Here is a 22707-nt window from a genome sequence, read left to right on the forward strand (position 1 = left end):
AGTTCCTGTTCCTTCTGTGAGCAGAGGGTGTGGAAGATGCTAGCAGAGGGGACTGCGGGGGGTGGGGGTGGGGCGGCATTCAGATGCTGATGGATGGAGGCAGCCTGTAGGGGCCCTTCGAAAGTGACTCTTGGCTCAGCCACCATCCAGCCCCCAGCCCTACAGGGCTGGATCCCCAGAGCCTCTTGGGCAGCCCCTGCATTGGACAGAGCCTGGTGTGTGCCCCCTGCACCCTGGGGCACCCTCTTTCTGCCTGGTTCCCTGGGGCAAGGTCTCCCTGCTTTGAACTGAAGGGGGAGAGGGGTTGGGGTGGCAAGAAATGAGGATGCTGAGCCAGGTGCTGCCCCCAGAGAGTGCAGCCAGGGCATCAGCCCTGGGAGCCACCCCCACAGGCAGCTCCCTCCAGGTGCGCTCAGCAGAGCCCCAGGAGCCCTGGCACCCGGGAGGCTGATGGAGAGAGGAGGGCGAGGTGAATATGTCAGTTTATCCCAACACAAGTAGTGACCTGTCAGGGGTGGGGGGGTACTGAGGAAATATTTGGGATGACTGAGCCGCTGGCCCTTTAAGGCTCCTGTAACAGGACACCTCCCCGGACGGGATGGCTTCCACTCTCCAGCCTGACTGTGTGTCTCCCCCTCCCTCCTCCCCTTCCCGCCAGTCCCAGTTCAATTTGCTGAGCAGCACCATGGACCAGATGAGCAGCCGCGCGGCCTCAGCCAGCCCCTACACCCCGGAGCACGCCGCCAGCGTGCCCACCCACTCGCCCTACGCGCAGCCCAGCTCCACCTTCGACACCATGTCACCCGCGCCCGTCATCCCCTCCAACACTGACTACCCTGGCCCCCACCACTTCGAGGTGACCTTCCAGCAGTCGAGCACAGCCAAGTCGGCCACCTGGACGGTGAGTGGCGCCCAGGACGGGGAGGGGGTGACCACATACACCCGTGTCGGCTCAGGGTTCCCCACCTGGCCAGGAGGAGCATCAGGCAGGAGGCGGGTCTCAGGGCTGGGCAGTCTGGGCGTGCCCAGCCCTCGGACGGGCGGCCAGAGTGGGCCAGCCTCCCACAGGGCCGCCCACAGCACCCCAGAGGGGATGGACATGTCCCTCGTCCCCGATGAGGACAGAGGCAGACTGTTCTCATCAAGACTGCCTGGCCAGCATCCCTGAGCTTGGGTGGGGGCTCTGGTTTGAATTCTGTCCTGCGTGGACAGGAGGCTCCTACCTCAGACACCTGAAGCCATCTGAGCTCGGTCCCTGGGTCCACAGAGGCCACCTCCTCCAGGCAGTGCAAGGCTGGCGAGAAGCCTCTGTCGTAGGCATGTTTAGGCATTGCCCACTCCGTCTCTGGGTTGTCATCTCCAAGCGTGGGTGTGAGACAGGAGGTCGAGATGGAGCCCCAAGGCTGCGGACCCCAGGCCCTGCCGCCACGCCCTTGGGCACATCTGCATGTTCCTACCCACCACCATCGAGATTTTGCCAACTTTGAGACCATCCCACACGCCCATGGTTGCTGCTCCCCAGAATTGCTATTGTGAATTGCTATTGCCCTAAGCTCTTTGAGTTTATGTTAACCCTTGAAACTGCCTACAATCCAGAAGGTAGAATCTGTTACTGACCCATTTATAGTCCAGGACTGGGCTTCCCAGGTGGCGCTAGTGGTAAAGAACCCACCTGTCAGTGCAGGAAACCCGAGATGTAAGTTCGATCCCTGGGTTGAGAAGATCCCATGGAGGAGGGCATGGCAACCCACTCCAGTATTCTTGCCTGGAGAATCCCATGGACAGAGAAGCCTGGTGGGCAAAGAGTCAAACTCGACTGAAGCGAATTAGCACGTATGCAGGATAGTCTAGACCGCCTTCTCAGAGTTATGCAGAGGCTGGCGGGGTGGGGTGGGGTGGTTGTGCTGGCATGGGAACCGCACTGTCCCTACTGTTGGCTTAGAGGGAAACAGGCTGCCTGATGTCCTCGCTGGGCCAGAGTAAAGGCTATAGAGATTCCGAGACCCCTGGATACACTAGCAGCTCACCTCTGAGCATTGGGTACACAGGGCATGGGGCAGGAAAGGACGCCCCAAGGACCTGCCAGTCTCCTGCCTGCCCCCAGGAAGGGAAAGTGAGCCTGGCTCTGGTTCATGCTCTGTGGACCCCTGGCAGGTCCTGGCCATGGGGCCACATCACCTTCTCCAGGAACAGCATCTCTGTGCTCACTCATAGCTCCTGGCAAAGGACCCTGGAGCAGAGGAAGCTGGGCTGTGTCCGGGGGCTGGTTCTGGCCCCCATGGGAGTGCTGAGAAGGTGACACTAAGGTTCTGCCACTTTAAGAACTGGTTCCCACTGTCCCCAGTGCCCACTGGCCAGACTGTGGTTTTCCCATACTCTGGGGAACCAGAGATGGGGCGGAGCAAAAGGCAGCCTGCGCGGCCCCCTACAGCCATTTCTGAGTTCTTGCTTGAGCAGTGGGCTCCCCCAGATGCTGACCGATTGCTGAGTCAAGGCTCAGACTGACTCCAGGGCTTGCAGTGGCCAAGGGAGCACCTGGTCCCATTGGTGCCCAGATGGCCTCATCTGCAAATGTTCATTCCTTTGCTCTATTGGTGAAGGAGATAAGGCTTAAATGGGATGGTGCCTGTGCTGCAAGGGGCTTAGTGCTGGCATGTCTTTATTATTTCCTTAGATGATGGGGGTGCCACGGAGCCTGGTCCTCCTGGACAAAGTTGTTTACCCAAAGCTGAACCTGCCAGGGATTCCTTATGGCCTGTGGGGTCCTGCTCCCCACACCCCTGCTGTGAGGTCTGGCCCTCGAGACATCACTGCACTTGCACATCTCAAGCAACAGGAGGCTCACTACCGCTCTTATTCCAAGTTCCCACTTGCTTCTTAAGCCCTTTCTCTCTCTTCTAAGCAGAAGGATCCCAGTCCCTTCTTCACTGACATTCTGTCATCAGGGCCCAAGTTGCTGGTTCTTAGGAGTCCTGGTGGGCAGCTTGTGGGGGTCCTGGCTCCCTTCCTTTCCACTGTTTGAGGATGCTGGTGGAATTTCTGTCACATCTTGGGGGCTTGGAGCGCCTGGAATGGTCTGAGCTGGTCCTCGGGGAGGGATGGGAGCTGCCCTTTGATGCCTGGTTGCCTCTACCATCCCCTGCCAGGTGTGTGACCTTAGGGTTGGAGGGGCTCATGACTTGGTCACAGTTGTGCTGGCCCTAAGTGGTCGCATGGGTGGTCTGTCCAGGGGGCAGAGGAAGCCTCACTTGCCCCAGCGGCTCTGCCTCCAACCTCCAGCCCCTCTCACCCCGCAGAGCACAAGCAGTGGATACCTCCCTCCCTCCCTTCCTCCCCGCACCTCCCACCCTGCACCATGGCTCATGGAGCTGAGTGGAGGAAGACGGTGCTCACAGATCCCCCTCTCCGGCCCTTCTCCACGCCAGTGTAGAGATGGGACAAACACTGTAATGAGATTTTTGGCACCTCGGTTCTGGGAGCGGACCCCGTCCCCACAGGCTCTCCTCCTTGCCCAGGGAGGGGGCAGATGGGCGGCCAGCTCCTGGTGAGGATGGAGACTACCGGGCATCCTCCCTGCTCACGGCTGCGGGGCCCTGGCTGTGCAGGCACTGCCCAGACTTGCCGCTCAGGCTTGCCATCCTGGCCTCCGCTGTGCCACCCGCTGCCCCCTACGCCAGCCTGCTGGTAACTGATAGATAATTCATATTTTTCTCAAGTGCAGTTCCAGATTGACTGCTGCCTTCACTCCTCTCCCTGCTCAGGAAAAACACCCTCACCAGTCCCCACACGGCTGCAGCTGTTAATGGGGTCTTTGGCTTCTGTTTGGCCAATGCCCCCTGCGAGTCCCACAGCCCTGGATGGATCTGCTCTGACCTGTGTGCCTTAGACTTCACGTCTCATACCCACACTGAGGGCTCAGAAGGGCCTGGAGCCCTCAGCTCATAGGATATGTGCACATATGCGTGCATGCAACACTCAGATATGCATGAACAAACACGAACACATGTGCAGACACGCTCACATAGCACACATATGCAGACATGCACAGATGTGTGAACACACACGCAGACATGCACAGACGTGTGAACACATGTAGACACGCACAGATGTGTGAACACATGCAGACACGCACACATAACACACACATGCACACCACAGCACATGTGTGCACATGCGTGCGTGTAGATACTGTCCGCACATGGGAGCACCTGTGCAGACATGCATACATGTTCTTAAACACGCACACGCATGCCGGCGCCTCCTGGTTGCTGCCCAGGGTTCTGACAGCCCCTCCCCTCCTCCAGGAACCGGGAGCAGTGGGTGGCAGGTAACTGAGCAGCCAGAGGAGGGGCCTGGGCTCTTCCTGAGACTGTGAACAAGGGGCAGGGCCCAGGCCAGGTGGGCATGTGGCTGGCCAGGGCACTATCACAGGAGGTTCTGTAACCCCCGCCAGTGTTCGCTGCCTGTGAGCATCCTGGCTGGGGCTTGTCCATTTTGGGGGCCTTCTGCGCTTTGGAGAGAGACAGGCATCATGAGAGCTCACGGGTGTGAGTGAGGCTGGCGCCCTTGGGCACTGATGCTCTTTGGGCTGGTAGGTGGGTGGATCCAGGCTGGGGATGGAGGTGCCAGGTTCCCGGTTCCCTGTTCCACATGCTCCCCAGGACGTGGTGGGTCACCCTCTGTTGACCTCCGGATGGCCACTCCCACCACGGGAGCCCCCCTACATTGTCAGTGTGGGGACAGCTGGTAACAAGAGTCCCAGGGAGCACAGAGCAGCAGCAGCCCCTGTGAGGGCGTCTGGATGCTATAGAGCCCAGCCCGGCCTCCCCCTCTGCTTCCAGGCTGAGCCTGGGAGCCAGGGAAGGGCTGTCCTTGGTGTTCTGGAGGTTTGAGGAGGGGGTTCCAAGGGCAGAAGGGCGACTTGCTGTGGTCAGAGCGCTGGCCCAGCTGGGCGTCTGTGGTCACCTTGGGCAGACTGGGTGGCACTGCTGAGGGCCCACAGGGCAGGCTGCCGTGAGGCGAGATGGTGTGGGTACGCGGGAGCGTGAGGGCACAGCTGGCCCCTGGGGGACCTATGGACAGCCCGCCAGCCTGGACAAAGCCCCTCAGTGACCTCCAGCTTCCCTCAGACTCAGTGGGGAATGTGTCCATCTGTCTGTCTTGGGGGTTTAGCTGGCCCACGAAGGCCAAGTGATGCCCCTCCTAGAAGCACACGGTGGGGGACCAGGAAACACAAAGGCACTTCATGGGATTCCTGGGTAGAACAGGGCTGAGTCAACACTAATGGATTTGGGAGAAAACTTTCCAGCCCCTCGGAGGTTTGCAAGCAGGAAAGTAACAGTGGAGGTGTCCCAACATGATCGCGGTATCAATTGCGTTATCCTAAAAGTTTATGGAATGCATAAGTGGAATTAATACCTTTTACTGGCACCAGGAGCAATTATACGTATTTGAAACTGAAGGAAGAGTCCTAACAATGTACACTGTGGAGATGAAACGCGGGTTATTTAGGGGAATCGGGTGCACCACACTCAGGGAGGGTCTTCAGCAAACCTCACCCTGTGTCAAGCTTGGGGGCAGGGTTTCTTGTGGCCGGACTTGGGGCATCAGTGCCTGGCTCGCGGCCCGAGGTAGGGGTCACCTCTTCTCCTTCTGGCCCCTCAAGCAGCCAGGGAGCCCTGCGCCTGGAGGTCACAGAGCTCAGCTTGGGGGCCCCTGAGAGGAGCCCTGAGTCCCTGCTGCTGAGGGGTGCTCCCAGGGCAGCTGCCACCTCCCACCCCAAGGTTCTTGTAGAGGAACCCCTGGGTTTGGGGGTCCATCTCAGAAGTGTGGGTCTGTGGAAGGGACACAATGCGATCCATGTCATTTCTCATCTCCTGGGACTTTTTCTGAGTTGGACACAGCTCTGTGAATTTTGGGGTGACCGGTTTGTGGATCGACAGTGCCCCTGCAGGGTCCCCCTGTGGGCAGGCCCCAACCAGGAGCACCCTGGTACATGCTGTAGGCTCTCAGGGTCTTCCCACTTTACTGATAAGGCTTAGGTGGCCAGGTCCCTGCTCAAGGTCACCCATCAGCACAGGGAGAGAGGGGTTGGAACCCCAGCAGCCTGATCCCTGGCTGCATTACTTAGCTTGTAGGTACAGCCTGTGTACCTCTGTGGGGCACATCTAAGGAGTAGCCTTCTCCCAGCTCCGAGGGCTGGGTCTGCAGACACCCCCAGGACCCAGGGGGCCAGTGGTAAGGGGAGCTGACCCCTCAGAGGTCCAGGGCCTGCCAATGGCTACGGCAGGAAGCACCCAGGCCCCCAGCAAGCCTGTGATCACTGTCAGTGCGTGAGTGACAGCTGCCCCTGGGCGGGTGGAGTCTGCCTGACCACATTCTCTGTCTGCTTCTTATTGACCGATGAAAACTCCTCAAGAGCATTCTATAATTAGAATGATCGGGTCTGACCAGGCTCAAAAGTAAAAGTAGCCACAGGCCAGGAGAGCCTGGGGGTCAGGGGAGCTGGGCAGGGGACCCGCCCCTCTTCCTCTCTTGCCACACCTCAGCCAGGCCCACCATCCTCAGCTCACTCTCAGGCTCCCTTAGCCCCCTTTCTGGGTGGGAAAGTGAGGCCAGCAGGGGAGACCCCACCTCAGTTTCTCCTAGAACTGCTGCTGCAGCAGCAGGGGGCTGAGTGCCCTGGACCTCGGCCATGGGGAACTCGGGATGAAGGTCACAGCTGAGCAGTGAGTGGGGGCTTTGCGTCCAAGCCAAGTGGGTCCCTGTGGTTGGTTGTCAGGGAAATCTGCTTTGGGGTTTTCTCAGATCCCGAACTTGGAAACCAAGCTCAAGTTCATGGATCCCTCAGAATTTCTAGGGCAGGAAAGCCCCCGTGAAAAGTACACAGGGTTGGGTGAAGTAGATGATCAGAGGCTGTTGGGAAAACCACTCAGTGGCCTGGAGGCAGAGTCCTCAGGATCACAGACCTACCAGGGCGAGGCCCCCTTCCTCTGTGGGGTCCTGGTGTTGGGGAGGGGAGTAGCCAGAACCTCTAGCGCCCAGGGAGGATGAGCCCAGGTGGTGCTATGTAACGGGAGCGCCTCATGCTGTGCTGCACGGGACCGGACGTTCAGAAGTAGGCACTCCCTGCCTCGGACCCTTCACTGGCTAGTTACAAGTTCCAGCGAAAACTTCGATTGCAGCCATCTGTACTAAAAGCTGAGAAATGGCCACCCACCGTGCCCAGGGCATGCAGGTCCCGGGGCTTCTCTCCTGCTGGCCGGGAGTGGGGTTTATTTAGTGAAGAAAAGCTCTCACTGCTTCCTGACTGGAGGGTGTGGCTTTAACTGTGGTTCCCCACTGGGGGCTTACCTGTGGCAGCCATGGCAGGAAGGTCAGAGGCAGGAGGGTGCTTCCTTAGGGCTCCTGCTGGGACCAATGTGACAGCCCTCCAGGAGGCCACCTTGAGCATCTGCCACTGCCATAGCCACTGCCCAGCCTCCCCTCCCTGCATCCCCTCAGCCTCCTGCAGCTGGTTCAGCTCTGGCCCTGATGCCCCCAGGCCATCCAGAAGCTGCAGGGAGCTGGGGGAAGGACTGCCCGCACTGCACAGCCCAGTATCCAGAATGGCATGCCCACAGGCAGAGGCTCTGGGACTGTCCTGTGAGTGGAAGCTGGCCTCTGACCCTTGCCTTCACCATGCCGACAAGGCCACGACAACTCAAAAAGGCACAAGGGGGTAGGGTGAGCACAGTGGGGGCCTCCTCCCCCGGCCGTCCCGGGGGCCCTCCCAGCACTGGATCAGAGCTGGGCTAGTACGCAGCCTCCCCATGCTGCCTCATGTCGGGCAGTTCCGAGGCCTGGCCATGGCCCTGCTAGCTGGGTTCTGGCCAGAGCGCTCTCTCCATGAGGCCGGCCTGGGGGATACCCACTGCAGGCAGGGACACTGGACTTCAAAGGAGGCCGGCACAGACAGGCTTGCAAAGTCAGAAGCCAAGTTTGTGGGCAGAGGAACTGAGTTTGGACCCAGCAGAACCAAAGTTTGGTGCTTTGGATGGTGACGCTGTTTGTGCCCTGGGAGTAGGGGGTGGGGGCACGTCCTTCTCCTCCTCGGGGTCCGGGTTGGCCACATGTTGTGTCTGGGTCACTGAACACGGACCAGATGGAGCCCAGGGTCCCCACCCGCCCCTGAGGGTGTCACTGGGGCCACGGGCATGGCCAGCCTCTGGGCAGCTTCCTCTTCCTGGAGGGACCAGAGTGAGCAAGGAGACAACAGGACCCCCCAAGCACTGTTCACGGGGGAGCTGGTGACTCGACAAGGCCCTTCAGGGTCAGAACTGAGGCTCATCACACAGCATCTCGACAGAAAAGTGGGGGCCGGAGCATCCAGGCCAGCTGCCTCCCCCCAGCTAGCTGCTCCCCAGCAATCCCCACCTGGAGACCCCTCACTGCACCAGGAGGCTGTCTTATGCTCCTTCTGCGGTCGAGGGAGACGCCCCCCTCCCCAGCAGGACAGGGCAGGTCAGGCTCCCGCCTGTTGGTTCCCTTGTCCTGAGAGGCTGGAGCTCAGCCCAGCTGGGATGAAGGGTGTCACAGCTGGTCCTGTGTCCTTGTCCACCTGCCTCTTTGAGCTACGTGGTCTTCACGGCCCCAAGTCAAGCCCAGTGGTGACAAGGGATCTGGAGATGGAGCTCAAGGGCCCAAGGCTGCGCCACCCCAGCTTTTGGAAGCAGAGCTCTGCGTTGCTAAAACAGGGTGAGAGGGTGACCTCGAGGGGGAGGTTGTGTGCGAGTGGACCCAGCACAGAGAAGGTGTCAGTAAACGGTGGCCATGCAGGTGGCCCCGGGAGCCCTGTTGAGAGTGTGGGGTAACTGCGCCCATTCACGGGCCTCCTGGCCTCGACACCAGTGGACATGGCCTCCCCAGACCCACCTGGTCTGTCCCCTCCATCTGGCCAGGCTTTGGGTGAGCCCTCGGCTCCTGCCCTGCTGGCCACCCTGCACAGCAGGCCCAGTGCCCACTGGAGCCTCTCTCTTGGGTCAGCTCAGCGCACTCCTGCTTTCCACCTTGCCCCTGATCTTAGCCCAGGACAGAAGCCACTTCCCCTGGCAGCCCACAGCCTTGAGTGGGATAAGGAGTGCTGGTTTGGGGGTGCAGCTGAAGGGGGCACACTCACTGAGGCTGTGGGGGGCCTGCAGCCTTTCTCTCTCTCCGGGGGACAGCTTCTAGAACACAGCCTCCAGGGCCTCCCCAAGATGGTAGTCAGGGTCTCTCAGCACCAGCACAGCCTGTTTCCATCTCCCGGTCCGCTGGGCTCCTGGCAAGGGGAGCCTGGGCCATCCAGGTTCACGGAGGTGTCAGCAGAAACATCTTCCACACCACCCCATCCCAAGCTAGGAGCTGTTGAGGAATCATAGAGGCCTTCTCTGCCGGCCAGGCACCGGCTGCTGCCCTGGGCGTCCCAAGTTCCCTGGATCTTCCAGCTACCAGGCCTGCATCCAGGGTGGAGTGTTGGCCATGGGTTTCCTTGTGTGTGGGTTTCCAGGGAAGACCTTCACTGCCTTCTGAGCGTGGGTGCCCTGAAGCAGGCTGCAGTGATGGTCATAGGTGTCCCCGCATCCCCCAGGCTGGTCACCTCGCTGACGTCTGTCAGAGCTCCCCGTGTCCTCAGTCCCTCTTGGCTGAGTGAAGACGGGATTGTGGGAGTGGATCTGTGCCAGTGAGGGGGGTGGCCAGAAGTAGGGGACACTGTCCCTGTGGTTTGTGTCACCCTGGGAGGCCTCCTCCCCTGGGGGGAGAAAGGAGGCTGAACCGGGGGTTCCTATGAGCTTTGGAAGCTTCCTGGAACCCCACAAGCTTCTTGCCAAGCGCTCTGCTGATCTACTCGGGAGCTTTTCTAGGGTGAGTGAGGGTCTGTGGTCTTGAGGAGGTCCTCAAAGGGTCCGTAGCCCAAGAGCAGAGAGAAACGTGGGTGTGAGCACCAGCGCATGCATGCACACACATACAGAAAGCAGATAAAAGTGGTCTATAAAAAAATCATTAAAAAAAATAAAGCCCCCACTGAGGGCCCCGTCTCCCAGAATCTGTTGTAACAGATTCACCCAAGCTGGTTAACGGTATTTGCGGTTTGCAAGACGCTACACGTCCCTGGAAAATGACAGACAAGTTATTATCACCTCTCCACTCTGCTCCTGCCCAAACCTGCCCATGCCGGGCACCCAGCTGCCGGGGAGCGGGCGCGAGGAAATTAACAGCCACCACGCCGCGCCTGCCACCCGCCGCCCTCTCCCTCATCACCCCCGCACCAGCCCTGCCAGGCCTGCGGCTTCCAGCCAGGCCAGGGCCCATCGTGAGCTGGGCGGGGGACGGGGAGGCGTGGATCTGAGGGGAAGAGCTGGAGGGGGCGGGATGGGCACACACCAGCGTTTGGGCGAACCATTTCCTGCAAACACGAAGGAACACACGCATCCCCGAACAGGCAAGTCCTGACGGCTCCGTGTCAACAGCCGAAGATAAATAAGATTTTATCAGCTCGGAATCTGTTGAAACACATCCATCTAGCGGTCCTAGGGAAGGAGAGGCAGGCGGGAGGGAGAGAGGAACTGTCTCCACGTGATCTTTCTTACAGAACCGAGGAGGACCCAGGAGCCCTCCTTCTCCCTGCCCCGTGCCCAGGATGGCCTGAGGCCCCGGAGCTCTGGGAGGAGGGGGAGGAGCTGGAGGAGGGGTGGGGGGCTCCTTCATTCCCTCCAGGCCCCACTCTGCACCCAACCACTGGTTTGCCCCCACCCCTCCGGCCTGCCCCCTCCCGTCCCAGGCTTCCCTCCTGCCTTGCAGGCCAGCGACCACAGGTGTCACCACTGATGCTACCAGGGTGCGGAGACCTCAGGTCTCGCTCCCTGACGCTACCGGACTCTGGCCAGGCTGGACATCTGTGGACCCACCCCCTGCTGGAGTGGGGGCCTGACCTGTGTGTGTGCCCGAAGGCCACAAGAGCAGCCAGTAGGGAGGGCAGCACTGGGTTGGGGGCACCCCTATGGGGAGCGGTGGAGAGCCAGTGACTGGCCTTGCTAGGACCACAGAGGGAAGAGTGTCCTCTGCACCCTCACCGCTGGCCCGTGAGGCACCCCAGGCGGCGGTGTGCTCCCAGCTGAGTCGGCTTTTGGCTTTCACCGGTGCGGTCGGGCTGCTGCTGCCCGGCGGTACCAGGGACAGCTCCCGGCAGCTCCTCCCAGAGGGTGGGGCGTCCTCAGCTCTGGCAGAGGTGGCCAGTGGGGCTGGGGCAGGCAGCCCAGGGGGAAAGGCTGCGTGGGTGGGGCGGGGGTTCTGAAGCCAGGGGATGATCAGGGAGCCTGGGGGCTTGGAGTGGGGGGGGGGGGGCAGCAGCTTTGTACCTCCCCAGGCTGCGCCTGGAGCCTGGCTCCACCCTGTTGTCTCCATTCCCTCCTCAGTGGGGCTGCCAGGAATGCCTGGTCTTGGTAGACCTTACCCATCTGTGGGAGCACAAGTCAGAGGGCGAATGGGACTCCCGGAGGGGGACCTGCACAGCTGACGGTCACACCACAGAAAGGTCTGTCCAGTGGTTAAGGCGTCCCAGCTGTCCAGCCCAGAGCTGAAACTGGGACACAGTGGCCAGACCTCAGGCAGTCTCCCCTTGCAGACCACCCCCAGTAGTCCAGGCCAACTCTCTGCAGTCCTCCGCATGCCCCTCCCAGTCCTGGGTCACCTTATTCCCTGAGCCTTCCGAAGGCAGGTGGGTCGCCTGCAGGGGAGGAAGCCCCCTCTGGGATCCAACAGCCACAGCAGGAGGCCATGAGGCTGCGTGGCCTTTGGGCATGAGCCGTGAGCCTCAGCTAAGTCTAGAGTTTTCTGGGGGTGGAGGGCCTCTCGGTTCATTTCCTTAGTGAGCCAGGAGCTGGGCAAACACTAGGCATTCAACAAAGGCTCACCGAGTGGATGGCTCCCGGCGTCCCAGCTTCTTACTCCATTACTGCTTGTGTTCAGGTCCCTGCAATCCAACTGAGGCCTCCCATTCCCTGTGGGGCCCTCCTCCACCAGGAAGACCCCCTGGGTAGCCCTCTGGAGCTCCTCCATGATGACCAGGTAGTTTCATCCCGAGACTAAGCGCACACTTGTCTCACGTCAGGGACGGACACTGAAGCCTTGTATGTGGGTGGACAAGAGAGCTGGGCCCTCGGCTGGCACCTGGAGTTTGCTTTGGGCTGGGCTAGTGCTGCCTGGGCACAGATCTCGAGACAGGGCACTCAGCTGATCTCCCAAACTGGTGAAGGGGCAGCATTTATCCTGATGGGGACACAGGAGGTCACCTCCCTGGGATGCAAGCTGCCCCCTGCCTTGTGGCCTCTGAGCCTGCTGTCTAGCAGCTGAGGGCCCACCTGCATCCATAGCGGGTGTGCCTGCCTGCAGCAGTGGGGTTGCGGCACAAGTGGACAGAGCACCTGGGAGGGGACAAGCCCTGTGGGCATCCGATCCCTTCCGTGACAGGGGTACAAGGGTGCTCATCCTGCAACCAACGCTGAGGGAGTTGGGCAGGGTCCCCATCCCCCAGGATGCCACTAGGGAGACCCTCCCACTTGTTCCCCAAGCCCCCCAGACCCACTGCAGGGACAGGGCAGCGTTTCTGGCTGGGTTTCAGTTCATCAGAGGAAGGACAGCTGTGCTGCTCAGGGCCGAGGGTGCTGAGGGGCAGGGACCCCTTCCCCCTGGGCTCAGGGTGAGCTCCATCTCCCTTGCTCTTCCTGGACTTGGAGTGGCTGAGGTTAGGGGGCCCTGAGGGTCCATTGTGTCCCTTGGTGGCCAGAGAGGCAGTGCAAGTGGCCAGGGTGGCCTTCATCTATGGGTCATGGTGTCAGGCACCAGCTTCCTTGGCAAAGGTGGGCTCAGACCTGCTCATCCTCTGGACTGCAGCAGCCCTGTCTCCAGCCTGACCCCACACACCATGGTGTGGTGTGCTGGGGGCTTCCCAGAGTCTTCTGGCTGGGATAACTCCAAGTCCCCCGGGCTTGTGGGGGGACCCAGGGATGTGGCATGGGGACAGGAAGCATCCTGTGACTCTAAGAGCTTGATGTTCCCCACTGTCCCTGTGGATGGATAGGGCCATGAGGAGCCCCTGATGGGCCCCCAGGAGCCAGTCACTGGAGAACAGCCAGCTTAGAAATGAGTGGACACCCCTGTTTCCAAGGGGCCCTTCCATCAAGGTCACTTTGGACTCATGAGATCCAGCCTGGGTCCTCAGGTGGGCCACCTGGACCCCTGGGCACTGGCCCTGGGGGTCCCTGCAGGTGGTGTGGGCATCATCCCATCCTCCCTGGGTCAGGGGCTTCTGTTAGGCATCCTGGGGCTCCGTGGTCAAAGCCCCCCACTTGCAGTGGCCAGAACCCAACTGCAGGGCTGGCTCCTCCGAGGATGGTCCGGGGAGTCCCTGTGCCTGCCTCCTCTGCACAAATGCCAGAAGACCTGACTCCAGACTTTTAAACCCGACACAGGATGCTGCACCTCACCCCTCAAACCACTACGGCCTGGAGGCTTAAGGTCCACAGGCTTGAGGCACCAGACCTGGCTCCCAGCCCCGCTCTCCAGCAGCTCCTTCTCACTTTCCTGTCCTTCACTATCTCCCAGAGTTTGTTCAAACTCACGTCCATTGAGTCGGTGATGCTATCTAACCACCTCATCCTCCGCCACCTCCTTCTCCTTTTGCCTTCAATCTTTCCCAGCATCAGGGTCTTTTCCAGTGAGTCATCTCTTCACATCAGGTGGCCAAATTATTGGAGCTTCAGCTTCAGCATTAGTCCTTCCAATGAACATTCAGAGTTGATTTCCTTTAGGATTGACTGGTTTGATCCTGCAGTCCAAGGGACTCTCGAGAGTCTTTTCCAGCACCACAATTTGAAAGCATCAATTCTTCAGCACTCAGCCTTCTTTATGGTCCAATTCTCATCCTCCTTCTCCAACTAGTGAGATCCAGGCAGAAAGCGCCTCCTCCCGGCAGCACAGGGCACTCGGCACCTGCTGAGTGGGGCTGGGGAGAAGCTGGGAGGGAAAGATAGCCAGAAGTGTCCAGCGAGGGCAGTCATCCCAGGGCGTGGGGCGGGGAGTCCTGGCGGGGCGCAGCAGGAGGAGGTGTGACCAGCCTCACCGCGACCCCCATCCCCTGCAGTACTCCCCGCTGCTGAAGAAGCTCTACTGCCAAATCGCCAAGACGTGCCCCATCCAGATCAAGGTGTCCGCTCCGCCGCCCCCAGGCACCGCCATCCGCGCCATGCCCGTCTATAAGAAGGCGGAGCACGTGACCGAGGTTGTGAAGCGCTGCCCCAACCACGAGCTCGGGCGGGACTTCAATGAAGGTGAGTGTCCCCGCCCTCTCCTCTGCCCCTCTGCACCCTGGAGGGAAGGGGAGGGCTGGCCCGGCCTCCTACCTGGAGGCAGCAGGTCCAATGGGAGGGCGCGTGGAGCAGGGTAGGGCTGTTGAGTCAGATGCCCCGGGCATCTGTGAGAGCTGCCTGCCGCCTGCGTCCCCCTGGGAGGCCCCGAGGCAGCTACGTTGTGCTCGGCAAACGGGTGCAGCCCCTGGCTGGCACGGTCTCTGAAGCGGCTCACTTCTCTCGGCAGGACAGTCCGCTCCCGCCAGCCACCTCATCCGCGTGGAGGGCAACAACCTCTCGCAGTACGTCGACGACCCAGTCACCGGCCGGCAGAGCGTCATGGTGCCCTATGAGCCCCCGCAGGTAGGGAGCCAGGCAGGGGCGGGGCACAGGCCCCGCAAGTCACTTCCTTAGTGTCCAGAGTTAAGTCCAGCTGTGGGGCTCCTCCCTCGTCTTCTCATCTGTCTGTCCATCAGTCCCTCCTAGCCTGACCCCCGGCTTGGGGGCAGCCCCTCCAGCCTTCTCTGGGCATCTGCACCCCCAGCTCTACAGCATGGGGTGGGCCCGGCGACCCCTGAGCCTCAACCCAGCCCTTCGTCCCCCTTCCTGGTTCTGGGCTCTGGGGAGGGAGGGACTCAGGTCAGGGGGAGTCAGCCGGGTGGAATGGGTTGTGGGGGGGGGGGGGGCCCGAGGAGAAGAGGACAGACCTGCAGTCGGCGGCATGGCACTACTTCACCCCAACCCTGGATCCGAGACCCCTCCCCCAGTGCTGTAGCCAGTCCTCTAGGCATTCCCACTCCAGGCCTCATTCCTGCACCTAGTTCCCCAGAAGCCCCCGTGCTTCCCTACGGAACAGCCCTTATGTCAGTGGGACCAGGGCCCTGGGAGGGGTTTCCACCCCGGCTTCCCTCCCCCAGCCCTCAGCCTCCAGCCAGGCTATCACCTCTAGGACTGGCCAGGAAAGCAGGTCTCTCCCGCCCCCTGGTGGCGGCCACGTGCTAGGAGTTCTGTGAAAGGCCAGGTTTCCTAAGCCATCCTCCAGACCCAGGGAGACCGCGACAACTGCACATTTTGTGGTCCTAGGATGCCCCCGGGGTCACGAGTCCTAGGTCCATAAACTTCCAGGAACCAGTGTATGTGGAGCCCACTCGGACAGCTCTGGTCCCTCCCTCCGCCAGAGCAGTGCCCAGAAGAGCCCACACTGCAAAACACACACCTGTGCCCACAGGGGCCTGTGCTCATACCCAGCTGCCAGGGCAACCTACATCACACAAGTGGATGCATGCATGGGGAATGGATGGATGTGTGGATGGATACACGCCTGGGTGCACGGATGATGGACAGATGGGTGGATGGATGGAAGGATGGGTGGATGAAGGTAGATGGATGATGGATGGATAGGGGCTGAGGGATGGATAGATAGATGTATGGGTGGATACATGCATGGATGATAGACAGATGGTGAATAGATAAATAGATGGATGATGAATGATCCATAGGAGGATAGGTGGATGGAAGTAGATGGATAGATGGATGGTGAATGGTGGAAAGATGGGTGGATGGAGGCAGATGGATGGTGAATGCGTGGATAGATGGCAGAGGACCAGAGGGCCCAGCAGCCTCTTGCCCACCGGAGAGGTGAGGGATGGGTGCTTGGAAGCGCAGGAGCCCCACACCTGTGGGTTGAGGCCACCTGCGGACACCACAGCCTCCCCGCCTCCCTGTGTGCAGGTGGGGACAGAGTTCACCACCATCCTGTACAACTTCATGTGCAACAGCAGCTGTGTTGGGGGCATGAACCGGCGGCCCATCCTCATCATCATCACCCTGGAGACGCGGGAGTGAGTCCGCTGGAGGTGGGAGTAGCGGGGTGGGAGGGCAGGGATTTGGGCCAGTGCTGCTGGGGGTCTTGCTGGGGAGACAGCCATGACCTAGGAGGGGTGCTGGCCCTGGAGGCAACTTTGGGGAGGGCCCCTGCAGGCCATGTGCTGGGAGGGGCTGCGGGGGCAGGCACCACCCTGGGAGGGAGGCAGGAGACCTGGTGTCCTGGAGCAGCTGTGCTCTCAGCCCTGAGCCCTGGACCCATCAAGGCCAGTCCTGTGGGGTTCGAGGAGGGTGGGGAAGGTGGGCCCCTAGAGCTCATGGCTCTGGCTGTGCCCTGGACAGCGGACAGGTGCTGGGCCGCCGGTCCTTTGAGGGCCGCATCTGTGCCTGTCCTGGCCGGGACCGCAAAGCAGATGAAGACCACTACCGTGAGCAGCAGGCCCTCAACGAGAGTGCTGCCAAGAGCGGGGCTGCCAGCAAGCGCGGTGAGCGGGGCGGGGGCAAGGGCGGAGGGCAACTCCGGACTGTCAGAGCCAGGCCACCCTCGGGATGAGCTGGACCGGTCCGGAGACTTTCAGGAAGCATGCAAGCCTGTGTCCAGGGGATAGAGTGAGCCCCGCCCATGTGGCTGCCCCCCAGTCCACTCTGTCCAGCATGGGTGGCCGCTCCAGTTTGTTCATCCAAGTGGGTGACTGGTCTCCGGGCCTGTCCACGAGGGACACCTCAGGGAGGGTGGTGGGGTGGGGTGAGGGGGTTAGCTTGGCTCACCTGCGTGTGCCCCGCCTCCTCCCTGCCTGCTCACAAAGCCCCCAACCCCTGTCAGCCTTCAAGCAGAGCCCCCCTACCATTCCTGCCCTGGGCACCAACGTGAAGAAGAGGCGGCATGGTGACGATGACGTGTACTACATTCACGTGAGTCCCACGGCTGCGGGGCCCAGGCTGGGGCACGGCGGTGCTAGGGGGAGACCCAGGGACCCGGGGGTGGCAGGTGCCATTCAGCATGCCCTGACAGCTGAGACCCCAAGCTCTGTGGATCCCAGAAAGGAGAACCAGAGCCCAGAGAGCTGGACTAGCCACAAGGGGAGCAGGTCCACTGATGGAGCTCCCAGAGCAGGAGGGCTCGTTACAGATACAGTGGTACAGTGTGCAGGGCAATGCAGTCCTCCACCCAAGGGAGCATGTGGGAGGAATCCCACAGCCTGGTGGGCCCCAGTGCATCACCGAGCCGGGAGTATAGGTTGCCCTGTGATGCGGCCACCCCGGCTCAGATAAACCCCCACCTGCTTTGCTAGGACTGGTCTTTATGACATGAGCTTGTTGTTTGTCCTTCAAGGACTTGTCTTGAGTCCTTCAAGAATGAGTTCCTTGTTCTAGAAGCCCCATGTTTGTCCAGGCCCCCCCCAACCCCAGTACCCCAGGTCTGCAGAGCTCTGAAAAGAGGGAGGGGGCAGTGTGGCAAAGACTCAGGGGTAGTAAGGGGTGAGTGTGGTTTGCATGGACAGGAGCCAGCCCACCAGCTTCACTCAGACCTACTTCTGGAGAGGAGAGCAGGACCAGGGGACCCCATGGCTGCAGGGGCTGGGGAGCCCTGAGAAAGAAAAAGCACTCCCCTGCGCCAGGAGGTGGGGGGTTCTGGGGCCAGGTGGTGTCTACATATCCTGGGCAGGCAGAGGGTCCACTTGTCTGTGCTCAGGTGCGGGGCCGGGAGAACTTTGAGATCCTGATGAAGGTCAAGGAGAGCCTGGAGCTGATGGAGCTGGTGCCCCAGCAGCTGGTGGACTCCTACCGGCAGCAGCAGCAGCAGCTCCTGCAGAGGCCGTGAGTGCAGCCCCTCCACCTCCGCCCCCAACCCCAGTCCTCCCGGTCTTACCCACCTGTCTGATGTGGGGAAAGATGGGGCTGGATGACCCAGTAGGAAAAACACAGCAGCACCAGGCAGTACCCCTCCTCCAGGAAGGCTCCCTGAACTGCAGCATCTCAGCCTGAGATCTCAGAAGTCTGCTGAGTGGAGGCCAGGAAGGGGTGGTCGGGGTGACAGTGACCCACCAAGAACAGGTCTGGTTCCAGGGTCAAGAATGGCGCCCCTCTGGCTCCTACCCATTGCCCAGGTCCTGCCTTTGAGTGAGTGTGGCCACTGTCAGGCAGGGAGGCTGGGCTGGAAGTGGGTACTCTGACCCCAGTGTAGGCGGGGTCTCCAGGCCCCTGCAGCAGGGGGCTTCACTCAGAGTTGCTGTCCCTTCTGAGCAGGAGCCACCTTCAGCCTCCATCCTATGGGCCTGTCCTCTCGCCCATGAGCAAAGCGCATGGGGCCGTCAACAAGCTGCCCTCAGTCAACCAGCTGGTGGGCCAGCCTCCCCCGCATGGCTCAGCGGCTGGGCCCAACCTGGGACCCATGGGTGAGTGGCTCGGACAGGGTGGCTGGGGTGGGGAGTGGGGGAGCCTGGCTCCAGACCCTCCTGCCCAGCTCAGGACCAGTCGGGGCTCTTGATGGCTGGACCCTCCAGCAGTTCTGGCCGGAGAGCAGGAGGCATGGTCCCCTCTGTCCACTCCAGGTCTTAGTGGGGGCTGAGCCTTACAAGCCTCCTTCACACAGCCTGGGACACCTGGCCTGGCCTGCCTGCCTCTGACTGTCCCACCTGCTTTCTGCCCAGGCCCCGGGATACTCAACAACCATGGTCACACCCTGCCGGCCAACGGGGAGATGAATGGTGGCCCCAGCTCCCAGTCCATGGTCTCGGGGTCCCACTGTACCCCGCCACCCTCCTACCATGCTGACTCCAGCCTGCTCAGGTACGTGGGCTGCTGCTGGGTGCTGCCATGAACCCAGTAACCTCAGCCCTGGTGGCTCCCGGCCGCCTGGCCCCAAGCCCAAGGTAGGGCTCTGTGCCTGCTGCCCCTTGCAGCTGGTGCCGTCCCTGCTCCACTGTCTGGAGAGCAGATAGAGGGAGGGGGATAGTGAGCCTCCAGCAGGTGCTCGGAAGGCGGACACAGAAAGCCAGGGGCTCCCTGGAGGCTGCACCCAGGTGAGCGTGGGCCGGAAGCTGTGGCCACATTGGGCCGGGTGGGGAGACCTGGGGGTGGCTGGTTCCCACTCAGACAGGCCATACAGCCAGGTTTTTACAAGTTAACGCTGCTCTGTTTCCCCAATTCTCTGCAGTTTTCTAACGGGATTGGGGTGTCCAAACTGCATCGAGTATTTCACCTCCCAGGGCTTACAGAATATTTACCACCTGCAGAACCTGACGATAGAGGTAACTGCCTGCTGGGGCAGGCATGGAGAACCCACCCCCAGACCAGCCTGGGCCCTGTCTGCAGGCCAGAGAACTTTCTCCCCTTGCGGTGCAGTCCCTCCATTTCCCGTCTTCCCGTGTAAGGGGGGCTGGGGAGTTTGGAAAACCCTTCTTCCTGCAAGTAGCCAAGTCTACTTGCTTACACCCAGCATCACGTGGCTGGACAGGACTTGCCCCGAGTCACTCATCTGGACTTGAGTCTCTATCCTGTGGCCTTTGATCTGGGGGGCGGGCTGTCTCCAAGTCATGATGAATTCCAGAAGGGGAAGTCCAGAAGGGACCTGGTGCTGGTTTAGCTCAGCACTGTTTACACGGTGGGGGGTGGGGGAGGACTGAGGCCCAAACTGCTTGCCATGCACCCACAGCAACTGAATGTCCAGTCCAGGGTGTGCAGGGCTAGAAGTGCCCCACCCTTGGCATCCTGACCCCTGACCCACAGCCAGGGCTGGTCTTTGGGTTAAACCAGAGTCCCAGCAACAAGCACTCATAGGGCTTCCCAGGTGACTCTAGTGGTAAGGAATCCATCTGCCAATGCAGGAGATGTAAGAGACACGGGGTCAGTTCCCGGGTCAGGAAGATCCCCTGGAGGAGGGAATGGCAACCCACTCCAGTATTCTTGCCTGGAGAATCCCATGGACAGAGGAGCCTGGAGGGCTACGGTCCATGGGGTCGCAAAGAGTCAGACACGACTGAAGCGACAGCACAGTGTACAGCCTGGAGACGTCTTGAGTGTAATGACTGTTGGCTGGAGGCCGGGAGACGCAGCTGTCGGCCGGCTGGATCCCAGGGCTCCAACTCAGTGGCCTGGAGCCTCCGTTGGACCTGCTCCACAGTCGACCCTGGGACAGAGGCCTCCTCCCCAGCCAAGGGATGCGGATTTGCCAGAGGGAGCGGGGCCAGTGGCTCAGAGGGCAGCCTTGTCCTCTGTCCACTACCCTCTCTGACCTGTCTCTGGCGGCCCCACTGGACTAGCTCAGGGCCTGTTAACCCTGCCTCACCAGTTGATGCGTTGCTTGGTGGGGTGGGGGTGGGGTGACAGGAACCTGAGGCTTTGCTTTGTCCTGAAGTGGGGGACCCGGCCCTAAGGCTGGGAGGCAGGGGTCCTCCAGCACCCAGTGTCGGGGGGCTCCATCTGTTACTCTGACTGTGATCAGAGTAACCAGGCCCTACTCAGCCCGCATGACCTCAGTGCCCCACTCCCACCCATGTCATTTCTTGTCTCTCCTGTCCTGTCGAGGGCAGAATTGGGTGTGGCCAGACCACCAGGCACAGGGGCATCCAGCACTGTCTACTTCTGTGCCCGCCCCCCGCCGTGAGGGCTCCTCCCCTCCCTCCTGGTCCCCCAGTGGCTGTGCAGGGCAGGTGATGTCCCTGGTAGGGGGAGGGCGGAGCCTGACAGCTGCTCCTGCAGGACCTGGGGGCCCTGAAGATCCCCGACCAGTACCGCATGACCATCTGGAGGGGCCTCCAGGACCTGAAGCAGAGCCACGACTACAGCGCCCAGCAGCTGATCCGTTCCAGCAGCAACGCGGCCACCATCGCCATCGGGGGCTCCGGGGAACTTCAGCGCCAGCGGGTCATGGAGGCCGTGCACTTCCGCGTGCGCCACACCATCACCATCCCCAACCGCGGGGGCCCCGCCGGGGGCGCGGGGCCCGACGAGTGGGCCGATTTCGGCTTCGATCTCCCGGACTGTAAGTCCCGCAAACAGTCCATCAAAGAGGAGTTCACGGAGAGCGAGGCCAACTGAGTGGGGAGGACACGGCTGGACCCCCTGCCCCCGTGCTACCTACGCTGAGAGCGGAGAGGGCGGAGTCTCGGCGAAGAGGGCGGAGTCTCCGGGCTGGCGGCCCAGGAAGCCTCGCTGGATGGCTGCTTCCTCCCAGTCACCAACTGGCCTGGGAAGCAGGATCCCTGGGCTGCGCCGGTGAAGTGGGGAGGACCCCAGAGCTGTATTGAGGTTGCGCATCCAGGGTCCGTCCTCTGGGGGGCTCACCTTCCCTGCCTCTCCTTCCTGGGGGCTCAGCTGACAACTGCCAAAAAGTGTTTTTCAATGTCTCTGGCTCTGGGTAGGGATGAGGGGCTCGGTGCTTGTCCCTAACACGTTTGTTCTCCAGTCCGGTCTCCAGATTACATCTCTGCCCGAGGCTGGTCCCTCTGCTGGTCTTGAGGGTCGGTCTGCCCCTTGCACCCTTGTCCACTGGTGTAAAGCCCACTGCAGCCACTTCCCATTTCCTGCTCCAAACAAAATCCCAAGTTTCACTGGAATTAGGAAGACTGGTCCCTCCTGGGAGGCAAGGAAACTTCTGGTGGATGGCCTGCAGCCAGGCCCCATGCCAACACCTCTGGCCACAGTGCCCTTCCTACAGTGGCCCCCTGAGCACGGACACAGGTTCCTCAGACCCCTGGGAATTGTGAACATTTGATAAAATGATGCCCTTTTTCTACATGTGGGTGAGCCTTTTCTTTTTTTTAACTTTCGTCTGAATGTGTTTGTAAACAAAATGGGCTAAGAAAGGGGCCAGTTGGGTGGAATCCACAGCAGGGAGGGGTCAGTCACTTGCTCCCCCATTCCGGGATGGGAGAACAGAGCCAGCTGCAGCCGCAGCCCCACCCTGCTCCTTGGGAAGCTGTGTTCTGTGTGGGAGGGGCCCTCCTGTCTTCACAGTGCTGAGGCCAGTGGAGGGGGTCCTGGCCTCTGTGGGCAGCTAGAGGAGTCAGTGGGCTGGGAGAGACAGTGTCTGTACCCTCCAGGGCAATGGGGCCGGTTCTGTCTGCAGGGAGCATTCTGAGCCAGAAGCAGGACCACAGGGGTCGTGGGCGAGGGGATGAGGCAGGAGGGATGCAGGGAAGCTTGACTCCTGTGTAAGCTGAGACATCACCTGGTATTTTCCTAACACCTGTCTGTCCCTCACTCTGCATGGTTACCTGTGGTTAGCCGGTTATCATCTGAGCCCTCCTGTCTCTAAGTCATGGGGAAGTGCAAGGCTCCCAGACCACGGGCTGATGTGGACAGAGCCCTAACTGCTCTTTGGGTTCTTTCCCTTGCCATAGTCTCCACCCTGCCCCCAGCCCTGGGAAGTCAGGAAGCAGCAGACTGTGATCACTCAGGTCCACTCTGAAGCCAGGCTCTCAGTCCTGGGGGTTCAAGTGCCAGTTCCTGTGTTCAGTTCCCAGGCTCTTCAGAGGAGGGCACTGGGTGGAGGTAAGGGGCACCAGGGGGTGGGGTG

General features: G+C 61.0%; 1 protein-coding gene across 7 annotated transcripts in view; it reads left to right on the forward strand.

Moving 5' to 3' along the window:
* The window catches only part of TP73 (tumor protein p73), a 76804-nt gene extending 54878 nt beyond the window's left edge, over positions 1 to 21926 (forward strand). For all 7 annotated transcript variants that reach the window (XM_044942894.2, XM_044942895.2, XM_044942893.1 and 4 more), the window contains 11 exons: positions 659 to 901; positions 14159 to 14345; positions 14611 to 14726; positions 16095 to 16204; positions 16530 to 16672; positions 17011 to 17099; positions 17881 to 18005; positions 18435 to 18583; positions 18839 to 18977; positions 19345 to 19438; positions 20889 to 21926. In XM_044942894.2, coding sequence (XP_044798829.1) covers positions 659 to 901; positions 14159 to 14345; positions 14611 to 14726; positions 16095 to 16204; positions 16530 to 16672; positions 17011 to 17099; positions 17881 to 18005; positions 18435 to 18583; positions 18839 to 18977; positions 19345 to 19438; positions 20889 to 21227 — 1734 coding nt within the window. In that variant the 3' untranslated portion in view covers positions 21228 to 21926. The remainder of the gene's footprint in view (positions 1 to 658; positions 902 to 14158; positions 14346 to 14610; positions 14727 to 16094; positions 16205 to 16529; positions 16673 to 17010; positions 17100 to 17880; positions 18006 to 18434; positions 18584 to 18838; positions 18978 to 19344; positions 19439 to 20888) is intronic.
* Positions 21927 to 22707: the final 781 nt, after the last annotated feature.

The sequence above is a fragment of the Bubalus bubalis genome, chromosome 5 (assembly GCF_019923935.1).
Source record: "Bubalus bubalis isolate 160015118507 breed Murrah chromosome 5, NDDB_SH_1, whole genome shotgun sequence".
In the NCBI taxonomy this organism is placed as follows: Eukaryota; Metazoa; Chordata; class Mammalia; order Artiodactyla; family Bovidae; genus Bubalus; species Bubalus bubalis.